Source organism: Drosophila ananassae, chromosome 2L (genome assembly GCF_017639315.1).
Source record: "Drosophila ananassae strain 14024-0371.13 chromosome 2L, ASM1763931v2, whole genome shotgun sequence".
Lineage (NCBI taxonomy): Eukaryota > Metazoa > Arthropoda > Insecta > Diptera > Drosophilidae > Drosophila > Drosophila ananassae.
The window spans coordinates 11,383,458-11,398,390 of NC_057927.1; the positions used below are offsets into that span (position 1 = coordinate 11,383,458).

General features: G+C 45.4%; 4 protein-coding genes across 4 annotated transcripts; 2 read left to right on the forward strand and 2 right to left on the reverse strand.

The window, feature by feature from the left end:
* On the forward strand, nt 1-998 carry LOC6501002 (enhancer of split M2 protein). The gene has a single exon (XM_001954298.4). The coding sequence runs from the start codon at nt 12-14 to the stop codon at nt 834-836; it is 825 nt and encodes a 274-aa protein (XP_001954334.3). The 5' UTR covers nt 1-11; the 3' UTR covers nt 837-998.
* Nucleotides 999-2,261: 1,263 nt separating this feature from the next.
* LOC6499592 (enhancer of split M1 protein) lies at nt 2,262-3,001 on the reverse strand. Its single transcript, XM_001954299.4, has 2 exons — nt 2,682-3,001; nt 2,262-2,618 (listed from the first exon to the last, which is right to left on the reverse strand). The coding sequence occupies exons 1-2, from the start codon at nt 2,890-2,892 to the stop codon at nt 2,359-2,361; spliced, it is 471 nt and encodes a 156-aa protein (XP_001954335.1). The 5' UTR covers nt 2,893-3,001; the 3' UTR covers nt 2,262-2,358.
* Nucleotides 3,002-6,103: 3,102 nt separating this feature from the next.
* Nucleotides 6,104-6,813, reverse strand: LOC6499591 (enhancer of split malpha protein). Its single transcript, XM_001954300.4, has one exon. It carries the CDS (start codon nt 6,719-6,721, stop codon nt 6,317-6,319), a length of 405 nt encoding a protein of 134 aa, XP_001954336.1. The 5' UTR covers nt 6,722-6,813; the 3' UTR covers nt 6,104-6,316.
* A 5,420-nt stretch (nt 6,814-12,233) lies between these two features.
* Nucleotides 12,234-13,234, forward strand: LOC6501003 (enhancer of split mbeta protein). The gene has a single exon (XM_001954301.4). The coding sequence runs from the start codon at nt 12,386-12,388 to the stop codon at nt 12,974-12,976; it is 591 nt and encodes a 196-aa protein (XP_001954337.2). The 5' UTR covers nt 12,234-12,385; the 3' UTR covers nt 12,977-13,234.
* The last annotated feature ends 1,699 nt before the right edge of the window (nt 13,235-14,933 follow it).

Genomic DNA, 14,933 nt, shown 5'->3' on the forward strand with positions numbered 1-14,933 from the left:
CATATATAAATATGAGCGACGCCGGCGCAGCAGCATCAGTAAACGACCAGCACTCGCGAGGTGCGCACACGCAACACTCGCTGCAGAAACAAGCCAAACACACTACAGAAACGACCAACAAACTGAAAAGCTACAAGCTCCACAAAGCCCCAGCCATGTATCTGGATACGAAAAACCTGACCGCCAGCGGCAACACATCCACAGTGACAGTGGCGGATTCAACATCGAAATCTGTGCGGCGCATGCGCAAAGTTTGGCAGCCTCTTCGCAGGCTATTGGCAGTGGGTGGCAAGGGTCGACCCACCCACCTGACCTTGGCCCATCCCAACAACGTGGACCTGAACAACACACAGTCGCAACAGCAGCCACAGCAGCCAGCACCAGAGGAGCCGGAGAGCAAGTCAACTCCCGAGGAGCTCGTCCACAAATATGGCTTGGAACTGCGCACCCAGCCTCTGGAGGAGGAGGTGTCACTCATGCAACCGCCCAACACGCCCACCTTAATCAGCAGTGTCTTCGTGGAGAAGGTCAGCGCCCAAGGATGTCGAAACTGTCAGCACGGACGTAACTGCCAGCACACGCATCACAACCACAGCAGTAGCAGCAGCAGCAGTAGCAGTATCAACAACAACATCAACACAAACAACAGCAACAGCAGTGCCACTAGTGCAACACAGTTGCCCAGCGCTTTCTGGGATCTGCAGTTGCCACTGCAATACCTTAGCACAGATAACGGCACCTTCTTTTGGGCCAACTCCCAGGAGCGAGTGGACGACGATCTCCTGCACGCTTGGCTGTGTCAGAGCTTCAGCCAACTCCCCGGCACTCTGTGTTAGCCAATTAGGAATCAATCATCACCGAACCGATCTCAATCACATAGAGGGGCTACACCTCAAAATATTGTAATTTCATTTATTTATTTTCCTGCGCAATACTAACCGTTGTTAATGTGATATTCATTTGCATATAAAACAAAATATAAACACATTTTATCAAAATATGGCTAGATACTTATTGGTTTTTTGGTTTTGTGTTTTGGCGGAGCTTCAAAACACTCATAATATTAAAGGAAACTGGGTAGGGAGTCGATGTTGATATACCCTACCCAGTTATGCAGTTAGATATATATCTAATAATATCTATAGGGTATAGTCGGCCGATCCATATGAAATTTGTCAGATCGGGTTAGTTTGCCAAAAATGGCTCAAAAGTATCTTTAGAAAACATCATCCTTCTAACTTAAAAATCACAAAAGCTATGGCATTTCCCATCAATCAGTTATATGGCAGGATATGTCCCCTTCACACTTTTAACCAAAATTATTATACCCTCTGCAAGGGTATAAAAATAGAGGCCGATAAGGTCATGGAATTATACATATGTACATATACATAAATATTTTTTTCATAAATGGTTTATGATATTTTTTAACTTGAATATAAAAACATATAAGAATATAAATGATAAGAAATTGTTATTATATAATTGTTATTATATATAATATAATATAACCTATCAAAAATGTATGGAGGATTATTGAGTCTTTGAAAACAGGAAGAGCCAAGATCAGAGTAAAGGATAACGAAAGCGATATTGTGAGTGGAACCTAATGAGGCCTGACAGATGAAGGAATCTTAAGGAGTAGGCTTTTATGAAAAAGTTGCAAAGCAAGTGGATAAGAAGAAGCTGGAGCTATTGAAAAAGGTATCATCTTTCAAAGGATGTAGCAACTGTTTTTTTTCTCAGGTGATACATTATGGAAGTTTTAACATTACCTCAAAGCTTTATTTGATGCCGCATATCCTGTACAGGTAATACAGGTGAGGTATTGTATTCATATACTCATACTCATTATATTCATATATTCATAGTCATATTCATATGTGTAGCTGTTGATTAGTTGATATTAATATATAATAGTATTGATAGTACTATATAGCTTTTGATTATTTTTATCATTGATATTTTGTAACGCTAGAAAGTAAAGATAAAAGTATAGCTATTTATAGCTATACTCTTTAAATATAGGTCACTTTTTGTAAACATTTTGCCAGAATTAATATTAGTTTCAATATTGTAAAGATCGAGTTTGGCAATTTCAAGTAAACATTCTCTCTCTACGCCTATTTCGCCCTATCCGAGTCACCAATCTTGCCTTTTAACCAAACCTAAGCCCCTGTTCTTGTTAAGAACGTCTTTTCACTTTCGCTGCCACCTCCCACCGTGAACCCCGTAATTAACAAGTCGTTTACTTGTCCATCTTGGGTTTCAAGATATATATTTTTGCTCGAGTCAAAAGCAAGGACTATTGCGAACAAAGAATGGGCCTGTATTGTTCCGTTTTACGATCGATCGCTCCTAGCATTTCTGGTCGCGCAGAATGCGGAAGTTCTCGGCAGGCTGGGCGCCGCTGACCCGCAGAGCGCAGTTGAAGTTCTCCAGCAGGCAGGAGTTCGGCAGCTCGGCACGGTACTTGCCGTTGGTAACGCACACCGGCTGGTAGATCATCGAGCAGGGCTTGAAGCACTCCTGGACCTCCAGCTTGAAGTTGCCCAGTTTCTCGTGCAGATTCTCAACGAACTCCGAGCTGCACCAAGCGGCATCAGTGGCAGCGTAAGCTACAGATGGGTTATCGTTAGTCAGAATGGACTTGCGGGACTTAGAGAGATCTCAGGACTTACTCTGCAGGCTGTTCCTCTCGCGGCGACAGTTGTGGCTCAGGAGGTTGCAGTCGCTGGCGAATTCCTTGTAGTTCAATCCGTCAGTGGCGCACACCGGCTTGTACAGGGAGGGGCAGAACTTGGGGCAGTCGGTGTCGTTGGTGGAAACCGTGTTGGCGGATACGGAAGCCACCAGAACAAGGCAGCAGAGTGTTACAATTTGGTTCATCATTTTTAGGTTTTTTATAATTTATTTCAAGTTTGCTTTATTTATTTCCGCGGAATGCGTTCGCACTTCAGTAGATATTGATTTCAATTGCTGTGACTGTCTGAAGTTCCATTGATTTTTATATATTTTTATGGCTCTCCGCAGCTACTCACCTGAGATAGTGTATCAGCCATGGTTCGCTGATAAGGCAGGGCCTCTTATCACCGGGCCAAACAAAAAACTTGTTTATGTGGCCCACAAAGTTCTACGATGTGCCAGTTCTGCTTGAATGACTAACCTGCTTTTTAGCTTTAATTGGCATGTCTGCAGTCTGGGGAGCAGTTGTCCCCAACCAGCATCATTGAATGTTATGTCGACTATCTTGTTTATTGTTTTTCCCTTATGATCTGTGTAATAATATTGATAAAATCGGGGAAGTATTATTTTGATGGTACTATGTCTAAGATAAATATTGTTTACATCTCTGAATGATGAGGGAACATCTTTTTAGGGAAAATGACAAACACTTTTAACTGCGTAGTTTTAAGTTATTATATTCTCTGGAAAAGTTACATATTCAACTACAGTTGAATTTCATTCATTTTCTTAATATGGCACAAGCTTGATTAGACACGTTATGGCAGGGAATTTCCCCCACAACATTTGATAAAAATTGCGGATTAATAAATTATACCACTATACCTCTAAATATAGTACTTTAAACATTTTATGAAATATATAAAATTGTTTCGGATCGTTAGGTAAGTTATACCATTTAATAATAAAGTCATTAGTAAAAGAGAGATCAAGTGCATATGATCCATCCCCTAGAAAATAGAATAGAATATCTTTGTGAAATGATCTATTCTGGCCATCAAAACTACCCCAGGAGTGTGTCGGCCCTCCCAAAGGTTTTGACAAATGATCTTGGATCTCTACCCTCCCATATCCCGATCCGATTCTACGACCGCCCACATTGTTACACAGTTCATCGCCTCGGCGATCTCCACGGGGTAATGGTAATTGAGGCCTCTCGACGTGCCCCTCCACGGCAGAGGAGCGAATGGCTGGGCAAGGGAGTGTGGTGGCTGGGTCTAATCACCGTTTAATGGTGTTCACACACTTGTTGCTGCCGGCGCCCTCCATCGCCTAGACCTGGCCAAAACCAACAACCAACAACCAAATGGGCAACAACAAACAACCAACAAACCGGCCAATCAATGACCGCTAAGCGAATGCTCGTCACGCACGCGAAGGCCGCTTCGTCGGTCGTCAAGAATTGGGTACACACGCGTCCATTAAACCCACCGCTGAAGACCCCCAGACCACAATCCACAATCCCAGGGGCCAGCTCAAGCATAAAGTGGGATTCAAGCCACGGCAGGATCATCGGTGGGTGGGGTGTGTGTTTGGTGTGTGTGATGTGTGTCCACTGTACACAGATATGCAAATGAGGCACGGCCCATGTAGATAACTATCAGACTCCGTCCCCGATTCCGTCTCCTCGCAATCATCGTCCTCATCATCGGCATAAACAATGTCATCAGCATTATCAACGGCATTCCATGATGGGTTCTTTCTTCCAATTTTCAATTCCTCCGTGCAGACAAGCACCGCTTTGCATACGAAATTAATTATGTGCTGTCAAAGGCAATTTAACAGAAACTTATATTGCTACTTAATTTACGTCACGGCGCTACCAGAACTTTTTTTTATATACTTTGATAGGGTATATACCACTCATAAGAGGGGGTTTGAAAATTATTTATTATATTATTATTTATTATATAATTTATATAGAAATACAGGAATACATTTTTTTAATAATATTAAATGGTTAGTAGTAAAGGAAAAAAATAATTGAAAGAATACTAAAGTTCAGAATCTGATTTTGCAGATAAATTTAATCTAGGCAGCTATCCTTATAGATCATCCTGATTTCTAATTATATATATTAAAGTGTATTCCTTAATCTACCATGACTTCTTTTTGAATTTTTCAGGTTATTCTTGTTGTTATTTGATTTTCTGTATCCAACTTCTTCTTGAGACCCTCTATAGCCCCACCTGTCGACATCAATTTGCATATTTAGTGTAGAAGAAATGCGTTTGTGATTGATAGTGAGATGGAGGCGGGGAGCGGGCCAGTGAAAGAGTGGGAATCGTGTGAGGGACCTGCGTTTGCTTGTGATTCCCTAGCTAAGGCGATTATCTTTTGCGGCAACTGTTTTTATGCCCAATTTCAACGTCCGCCTCGAGACGCCTTGGCATGTGATTCGATGTCTTGAGGTGTTGACGTCTACATGTTGCATTTTAATTGTGGTTTTTCGGTTTTCGATTCTCGATTCTTGGACACATGAATCTCACCGGATTCTTGAGGTTTTCCCCAATCCCCAATCGCCTCCCTATCCAGCAATCCAGCAAGCCTTTCTCCACTCCCTCTACGGCTCATAAATAAGTTGTACGACAAGCGACATCCAGTCCGTACCCAAGGAGCTGCCGTGAAGTTATGCGCACGACATCCATATTTGGTCGCACACACAGGTGGCGATGGTGGCCTTAGCCAAGGTGATAGCCATAACATTGCCCATTGGCACCGGGCCAAGTTCTTGCTTCTTGGCCATCTCTCCAGACACTCGTACATCACACCTTCGGGTGTCTATGAGCTTGCCACATGACAAGGCTGGCCGCAAGGTTGTCCATTTTTGGATGGAGTTATTCGGGGTATTGAGCTCTGTCCAATGTGGGTTGGTTTATTGCAGGATGTGGGGTGCAGTTAAAAGTGCACACACATGATTTTATTGGCCTAGTTTGGCTGGAATGTTGAGATACAGGAAATATAAAATGTTTTTATTTATTTTAATTCAGGTAATAAATGGAAGAGAAATAATAAATCTCACTTTAAGGTGAGATTAAACCACAACTTTCAAAGAAAAAGTTATTTTCAAGTCTTTGCTTCCAGATTTTTCCAGTTTCTTCTATTCGTTCAGGATTTTATGAATTCAAAAGTCATTAAAATCTAATTTTATGAGTAGTAATTGAAGTATTTTTTACTTCTCATATCATTTTCTGGAAATATCTGCGGAAAGACTCCTTCTTATCTGTCACGTCGAGTTCAAGAACAATGTTTCTTTTCAAACATGTGATTCATTCTTGAAGACTTCAATCACATCACTTCATTCTGAAAAATTAAACTGAAAACCCCAAATCCCCAGCCCATTAATAAAGTGTTTTAATTTGATTTTGATATTTCTTGTTTTGTATTTTGTACGATTTTTTGTTTAAAGCTCTCTTTTTTTTGTCTATCACAATATCTTAACAACTAATGGAAGCTCTGGATCGCCGAGATGAGATTCGCTCGATGAGGAGTTAAAGCCGCTGCTACTGCTACTATCACAATGTTTTTAAAGCTTGAAGATTGATGGGATGAAGGCTGAAGGCGATGATGTTTAGGCCTGAACCCAACGATCCTGGAACTGCATAGAGTAGCACATGGCAGGCTCGACGCTGGCGACTGGCTGCAGGTTGGTGGTCCAGAAGAAGGTGCCGGCCTCGGTGCGAGCGAAGCGAACTGGGACATAGATGTCCTCCTCCTCATCGATCGAGTGCTCCATCTGAGCCAGTTTCTCATTGGCGGCGTTCTCGTCGATCTCGGCGTAGTAGGCCTCCTCGACTTGGGCGTTGCGAAGATTGTCAACGGATTCCAGAGACTCCAGAGAGCCCTGAGGCTTCTGGTGGAGCTGCTTCTGCTGCTTCTTGAAGAGGGTCTTGATGACCTGCTTGATGCTGTAGCTGGTCTTCATCTTGTTGTTGGTGGTGTTGTTGTTGGCAACGACGACGACTTGTTGGCACATTTTTGGAAATATGAATTTGTCTTGTGGATGGATAGTGTGTGTGTTGCTTGAATCGCTGACGATGTCAGAATGATTTCCCAACCGGCAAAGACCCGGCTTTTATAGCCGACCGGCCGCGCAACGCTCGAAATGCATTTCCTGTACGCTCGAAGGGAAACGTACACGCCGAAAGAGAGGGGCGAACGGACCCCTGCCGCAGACACGCACTGCCGACAAGGAGAGCCATACAAACAGAGGCCACAGACAAGAGAACCGAGACCGGAGACCGGAGACCTGAGACCTGAAACCCTTACCCTCACCCTAAACCTCAGACACACAAGCGGAGATAATCGGGACAGAGAACCTGAAATACGACGCTCGCAGGAGTTTCAGGAGCAGGAGCAGGTAGAGGGAGCAGAGCGGAGGATCACAGTTTTTAAGGAAACAAACCCCTACAGAAACTGCAACTGTCCGACGAGTGTGGGAAACAATTTTTCGTTGGCCTCAAAATTTTCGGAAACGCATTCAAGTGCCGTCAAGAATCCCCAGTGCAGCCACAAAAAATCACCAATACACTGATACAGGCCAAGAGGATTCGGCTCACACCGATACGGGGCAGGTGTTCCTTGGTAAAATTTCTCACGACTCCGTAGCCGAAGGAAGCCCAGGATCAACAAGGGGATCACGTTGTGGAAAAGGAGTTGCAAATTGTATTCCTAATGGGCAATCAACATAAAGGAATATGTAGGGAAAGGGACCCAAAACCGAAGCCGATTCCCACGCATTCCCATACATTTCGTCCTGGTTGTGGATTCGAGACAAAAGATGTTCTGAAATGGGGTTGCTGGATCGTACCCCTGTTTGTATAGGCATCTCGAATCACTTGTCTCGCTGTTTTGATTTCAAAATTTACTTTCCCACAGGGCTCGATGCACCGAGAAACCAACCACCACCACCACCAATAAAACACGGCTCTGCCACTTGTCCTATTCCATTCCATTTTGAAGAACACTCCCCTGTGGCAAGAATCGTATAGATATTTTAATTAATTTCTTTTCTTACGGCCCAAGTGTGCTGAAAGTGTGGAGCGATAGGGAGGTTTTTTATTTCGGGGATTACTCGATAAGGCGCAGGAATGAAGTGTGTGCGAAGCGAGCTGGACGAGAAGGGGGCTATGGTCTTTTATGGCTAGGGGGATCGTGTTTTTTAATAGTGTTTCTGTTTCTCGGTTTATCAGTGCAGCTAATGGACCTAAGCGATTGCACCCCCCGTCAAGATGGGCTGACAATGTTTATGTGAAATGGGAGTATAGAGTGCGATGCTTCTCGAGGGATACCCCACTATCGGGGGCCTCCTGTCAAGGGGCATTGACAGTTTACACTTGGCGGGTGGTGGTGGTGGTATTGGTGGTGGGGTCTGACTCCATCTCGCCCTGCTGGTGGTGGTAATATGATATATGCACTCCGAAATCTTTACAAAAAAAAAAAATAAAAGCCCCAGCCTCGGCCGCAGCTTCAGTTCCAGTTTTTCGTCTCCGAAAGATAATGGGCAACGTGCCAAGTGCTCGACCGTGTATACACAACAAACAGTGCATAAAAGCAGGCGGAGGAGCCATTCACAAGCCGGTGGTTAAAAATGGTCAGGCCAGGGGGCGGCGAAGGGGAGGAGGGACTGCAGTAGGAGGTGTGCCGGGTCTTTTATGTGATCTTCGAGCGGAGTATGTGTCGGCATCCCAACAGTCTCGGTCTCAGTCTCAGTCTCCATCTCAGACTCAGTCTCAGAGCAGAGTCCACTGGCTTTGGCGGATGGCAAACTGGTTTCTGGCTTTTTGGATCTTTGCTTACACCATGAAGATGCCAATGCCAGTATGCACTAAGCAAAAATATTTAAAAAGGTTTATAAAGACTTATATTTTACTATAATAGATCTTGTAGATCTGGAAAGGCAATCACAGGAATAAAGGTACTTCCTCATACCTATGTTTATGGAAAGTGTTTATTAATTATTTAACTTAAAAGAGATATAAAACATCTACCTTATAGACTACTCCTAACCTGCATACTATATCTGTTATATTAAACATAATTTTAAGAACCCTTAGATCTGAGTAGGGTTAAGCCTTAGCCTTAGTTTAAAGAAACGCAGCTATAGAATAATACTGATAATAATAATGATAAATTAGATAATCACTTTCAGATTACCCAACCTATCCAATTAGTACCTTTTTTTCCGAGTGCACTTGTGGGTACACACACAAACACACACCCATACACCACACAAAGCCCCACACTCCACATACTTAACGCTCGGCTATGACGAACAAATGTGTAAAGCATTAAAAAAGAGATCTAAAAAATACAACAAAAAATTGAGTTAAAAAAAAAAAAAAACAAAGCGTCGACCGCATCCTAAACAGCGGCAATCGTCAGACGCGAGGAAAAGAGAAGGACTACCGTGGGAGCGATAGAGAGGGAGAGACAAAGACGGCCCGAGCTCCAGCTCGAGCCCCAGCCCCAGTCCAAGCCCCAACCAATCTTTTCAAGTTGATCCCCATCAAGATATTATTTGACAGCAATGAAACGACTGGCACGAGTTTGTTTCCCACGGTCCGGCACTGCCTTGGTGTGTGTGCTCGAGCGCGTATCTGTGTGTCCGAGTGTATCTTCGGCAAAGGGGGGGTACTGTGTGGGCTTGCGGCGGGGGCGAGGATGGTGGAGGGGGACCGGTGGAGCTCTGCTGACTGGGCTGGCTGCTTTTCGCGGCGCAATAAAGTTGAAAGCGCACTGTTGGATATAAATTAATTCAACAACACGCTATAGTTGTGTTGCTCTGGGTCTCCCAGCTTTGCACGCTCTCGTGCTGCTGCTCCCGTACTGCCCGCCTCCCTGGCTGCCCCCTCCCTTCCGGAGCACCCCTCCCCGCCCCCTACCTGGTGGTCCGGTGATCGCTGCGACCGAATGCTGGTCGCTTTTTGCTCAGCGGGGGCACGGGCACAGAAATTCGCGCGTGCGTATGCCATCGATAAAAAATGGCTAAATAAAAAACAGCAACAGCAACAGAAAGAGAAATAATAAAGCGAGAGAAATGAGGTCTTCTGGTTTGTGGCTGTGTGTGTGTGTGTGGAGGTTGGGGATTATTTTACCAGGGTTTATAAGTACCAGTTGGACTTTGGCGACTGGAGGATATGCGCTACACGTCACTGCATTGCAGAATCTGACGAAATGGCACCGACAGCCAAGAACGGAAGTATTTATGAGTCAGTAGAGAACTATTAGCTTAAAAAAATGTTAGTTTTTAAGGCTAATTGTGTTACCAGCAGTCTCTGCCATTTAAATTCTATTGTTACACTCGATTTACTCTATTAAGGGCACGTGCTCGTGCACTGCTTTGCTTAATTGCACAAATTGGAATTAATGATAATTATAGATGTGATTCAGAGCTACTATAGTTGGGCTATAATATAAGTTGGTTCATTGAAGCTTATTTATCAATTATGGGATGGAAATTATGAAATCTTCATAAACTTCTTTTGTGGTATTAGTGTTAAAGAAGCAGGGCGGTAATTTCCCTTTCAAAATTCAAATCATTTTCCAACACTAAATTCAATTAGCCATTTCCGGTCTATTCAGATTTTTGACATTTAACAGTTTAACGGCTCGGGTTCAGAAAACAAAACGCTTCGGTTAGATAAACTATGTTTAGGAAATTATGAAAACTTCATAAACTACACATATTTTAAAGTTTTATCCTTTTTTAGTGGTATCAGTGTTTCAAAAGCATGTCAGTACCCCCTTCACTAAATTTATTACATTTTCCAACACTATCCATAAAATTCAATTAGCCATTTCCGGACTATTCAGATTTTTGACATTAAACAGCTTAACGGTTCGGGTTCAGCCAACAAAACGCTTCGGTTAGATAAGTTGTTAGCCGATTGTGTTAGCCCGTTTATTAGTTGCCTCTTGACTAACTGTAGCTCATTGGGAATGCGTCAAGGGGCAGTCTTAATTTGTCTTATTTGTGTTTGCTTTTTCATTCATTTAAGCCGTATATCTGACTGTATCTGAATCTTGTGTCGCTGTTGGCGCTCTTTGTTAGTTGGGTTCCCCGGAGCCGAGCTCGTGTCATATTCAATGGGTCGAGATCGTCATCATGTGGCCGGCACTTCTAATTAAATATTGTGAAATCTGAGCTTTGGCTCTATGAGATGTGTCAGAGATGCCGCCGGATGAATCCCCGCGTCTCGAGCCGATGAATCACCAAAAAATCTCTCTCGGATCGAGGCGTTAAAAATAAATAACCGCCATACTAAATATATCGCGTATACGACCCGTAACACCACACGAGCCATAACATTAATAGCGTGTGCTGCTAACAGCAACAAAAGCAAAAAAAAAAGGCAAGAAACAAAATAATAATAATAATAAACAACCGATCGTTTGGTCGATTGTAACCGACTTTCGCGCACACGTCGATTTTCATCGTTCCCAGCCCCAGTCGAGAGATGGTAATTGTCTACAAATAGAAGTGAGCGACGGCCCAAGATCCCCGGCTCAACCTCAAACTCAAATCCACATCCACATCCAAATCCGAACCCAAAACCCCCCAACCGACAATCAAGAATAATCATGTAAACGAAAAGCGTAATGCTCGTCCCACGAAACCCACGACTACCACGATCCAATCAATGATCCATAAAGCGCTAAAAAAAAATAAAAACACCATGGAATAGCAACAGATACAACAACAGAAACAACGTTGGCCCGGCCCGGCTTGGCCCGATGACGATTCCACAATTATCAGCATGCCATAAGCTACTGCAAAAGGGTGAAGGCACATGGCAAGACTTGCGACCGAAACCCAAAAGACCGGACCCCGAACCGACCGCCCGACCGACCGACCAACCATACAAATGAATTGAAATGCAAACATCTTGTTATGGATGGGAGGCATGTGCTCGCCTGGCTGCCGAGCATCGCATCGCATGGCATCGCTCGAATCCAGCAGAGTTGCGGGGCTCTTAAGACGTCCGTCCGTCCGTCCCTCCCTCCCTCCATCCAGTCTCTAAAGGCGGACAAACGGACAGAGGGACTGGCGGACGGACGGACAGAGGGATCGTACAAGACCCCAAGCATGCACAATCAGAAGAAGTCAGGCCAGCCGTCGTCATCGGCGTCGTCGTGGAAATCGGCTGCGAAACAGTTTCCCACGGTATAACAATCACAACACATATATAGGGAGGGTGAGACAGTCCCCGGGGGATGGGGGAAGGCAGGCGAGGCGCAGCCGCAGCTCAAGTCATTTTATTGCCCTCACACACACACAACACACACACCCGTACACCCGTACTGTGAACGAGCAAAGCATACAAAAAAACAGAAGCCACCACCACCAGCACCATCACTACCACCACCACCAGCACCACTGGAACCACCGCTGGCAACAGAAACAGCAGCAGGCTGCGCACGAGGCAAAACGAGTATCTCGCTCGCACTCCCACCAGGGTACCCCGCCGGCAGAGGCTATATAAACCCGATCCGAGGGCCAGCCGACTCATTCAAAGCTTCGACTTCGTTGCGAGCACATAGAGTCTCCTCCGCTGCACCGCCTCGATCGACTGGAACGTTTCTTCCGTGGATTACGCGAATCTCAACTTCAACTACCCAACAAGACTCAAGCAAAGACATGGTTCTCGAAATGGAAATGTCTAAGACCTATCAGTACCGCAAGGTGATGAAGCCCATGCTGGAGCGGAAGCGTCGGGCCCGTATCAACAAGTGCCTGGACGAGCTGAAGGACATCATGGTGGAGTGCCTGACCCAGGAGGGCGAGCATATCACACGCCTGGAGAAAGCCGACATTCTGGAGCTGACCGTGGAGCACATGAAGAAGCTGCGTGCCCAGAAGCAGCTCCGTCTCTCCAGTGTTTCCAACTCCACCCAGGTATCGGATCCCAAGCTCAGCATTGCCGAGAGCTTCCGCGCCGGCTACGTCCATGCCGCCAATGAGGTCTCCAAAACCCTGGCTGCTGTTCCCGGTGTCAGTGTGGATCTGGGCACCCAGCTCATGAGTCATCTGGGACATCGCCTCAACTACCTGCAAGTGGTGGTACCATCTCTGCCCATCGGCGTCGGAGTGGGAGTGCCCATGCAGGCGCCCGAGGAGGCCATGGTGACACCACCGCCCTCCGAGTGCGGCAGTCTGGAGAGCGGCACCTGCAGCCCGGCCCCCAGCGAGGCCAGCTCCACCTCCGGTCCCATGTGGCGTCCCTGGTGAGTCGGCTTGCCTGGACATGGATCACCTTCGAGCGGAAGGTTTCTACAAATCGCCACCCGGCAGAAGCAGAGCTGGATCTGAAACCGCACTGCCTCCTGCACCCTGGAGCCGGAGCCGAGCTGCCGCCCAACCACGGACTTCGACGCCACTCTCTAGCAGAGCCTCAAATCTTGGCTATAGAGACGAGGCGTCACATCATGAATGAAATTATAAATGAAATCCCAAACGGATATCAAAATAAAGTCAATGAAACATAAATTGTTTGTTTAATTCCATGTCGAGTAGGAAGAACTGATTCTACTATTTTATAATCTTTGTTAGGAAGCTGCGGTTCTAACCGCAAACGGATAGAGAATGGAAAAAGTCCCACAACCGAGTTAAACTCCGTGGCGATAGCAATTGTAGAGCCCCCAGCCGGAAGTCTGAATATTTTCCCACACTCGGACTATCGTCTGGGCCCAAGCTTGGCCTCATTATGGCCGGGTAATCAGGGGATTCCGGGGGGAGGCAGACACCGACACAAAAGGGGTTTCTGCGGGAAGTTTTGCGCCGGCGCTGTCGCAATTAAATAATAAAAATAAAGCAAAAAGTCAGTTCTAGGAAACGTCATTTATTATGAGGCCCGCCACATCTGAGTGTGAGAACCGCGGCTCCGCTGTCAATGGTTCAGCATTGTGCCAGGCCATTGTGTTGTGCGCCTGATATTTTATTTTTATACTTGTAGATATGTATATACATAGTTTATTTTTAAGACTTTGACAGCCTTAACTGCGCTTGACCGCTCGGCACATGCGCCGGGGATCGTCGCGGCGGACGGTCGACCCGGTCAGTCAGACATTGCAAATTAAGCTTGCGACCGCGACCGTCTCGGCACTTAAGACTCCAGTGTCTCTCGGTATCTGTATCTGTCTGAGTATCTGTATCTTGGGGTTCGATTACGGAACTTTGGTTTCAACGCTTTTGTCTGGTGGACAACCTATGATGATGACTACTTACCGGGCCGCATCTCGAGACTCGAGACTGAGTCTGGGACCGTTCAAGCCGTCGGTGATTGCTGTTAATCTTCACAAAATGTGATTAGTCACGTAACTTTGGCATGAAGACGGTCAAGTCTCTAGATCTGTTGGCTCTTTGGGGTTTTTTTTAGCGCTTTTGGTTAACAACAAAACGGCTATTTATAGGGCTCAACGGTAGTCCACTGAAATGGGTGATCTATTTCATGATGAAACAGTTGAAAACCGATCACTTCAAGATCATTTGACAGCGCTAATTGGGTTAGTCTTTGAAGCAAATGAAAGTAGAAAACCTAGTTATATGAAGTCTAAGTATAAATTTATTCTATTTCAGTAATAAATAATTGAAAAATTACATCCACAAACACTTCTTTTTACTCCTTTTTTACAAAACCCCATGACACTAGGTACAGTAGAGCCCACACGATATCCATCACGTGACCTCGGAGCAGCGGAATCCCCTGTGGGATCGGCCACCTACTTCAGTCATAATACGCGGACACCACACGCCGCTAAACTTTAATGCAGCCATACTAAAGTAAGCACAAGACCACCACTTAATAAAGGAGAGGCTGCGGTAAACCGGCCCGGCAATGGGCTGGCGGATGGGATTGGGATTGGGATTGGGATAGTGATGGGTCTGGAGTTGGGGCTGAAGTCGGGGCTGAAGCCGACGCCGCCACTCAATTTTCGCCACAAAAGGTACAACAACTCCGACTCGCTGGCGCAGCAGCTCACAAATACATTGCCCATCTTGTCCAGTGGCAGAAAGAGCGTGTGCCAATGTAGTGTAACAACATCCCATATTAAAGATATTACAGAGTCAATAGCACACCATATAAGTGTGGTTGGGTGCCTCTTCATCTGTGAAGGCCCAAAGCCTCCAATCCCCCACTGCCGCCATCTCGCTTGCTCTCGCTTTTTGGTCATAACTCCACTAAATT

Coding starts and splice junctions, on each gene's coding strand:
- LOC6501002 (XM_001954298.4), top strand. CDS start 12: ATGAGCGACGCCGGCGCAGCAGCATCAGTAAACGACCAGCACTCGCGA.
- LOC6499592 (XM_001954299.4), bottom strand. CDS start 2,892: ATGATGAACCAAATTGTAACACTCTGCTGCCTTGTTCTGGTGGCTTCC. Junction 2,619..2,681: donor CGAGAGGAACAGCCTGCAGA/GTAAGTCCTGAG, acceptor ACCCATCTGTAG/CTTACGCTGCCACTGATGCC.
- LOC6501003 (XM_001954301.4), top strand. CDS start 12,386: ATGGTTCTCGAAATGGAAATGTCTAAGACCTATCAGTACCGCAAGGTG.
- LOC6499591 (XM_001954300.4), bottom strand. CDS start 6,721: ATGTGCCAACAAGTCGTCGTCGTTGCCAACAACAACACCACCAACAAC.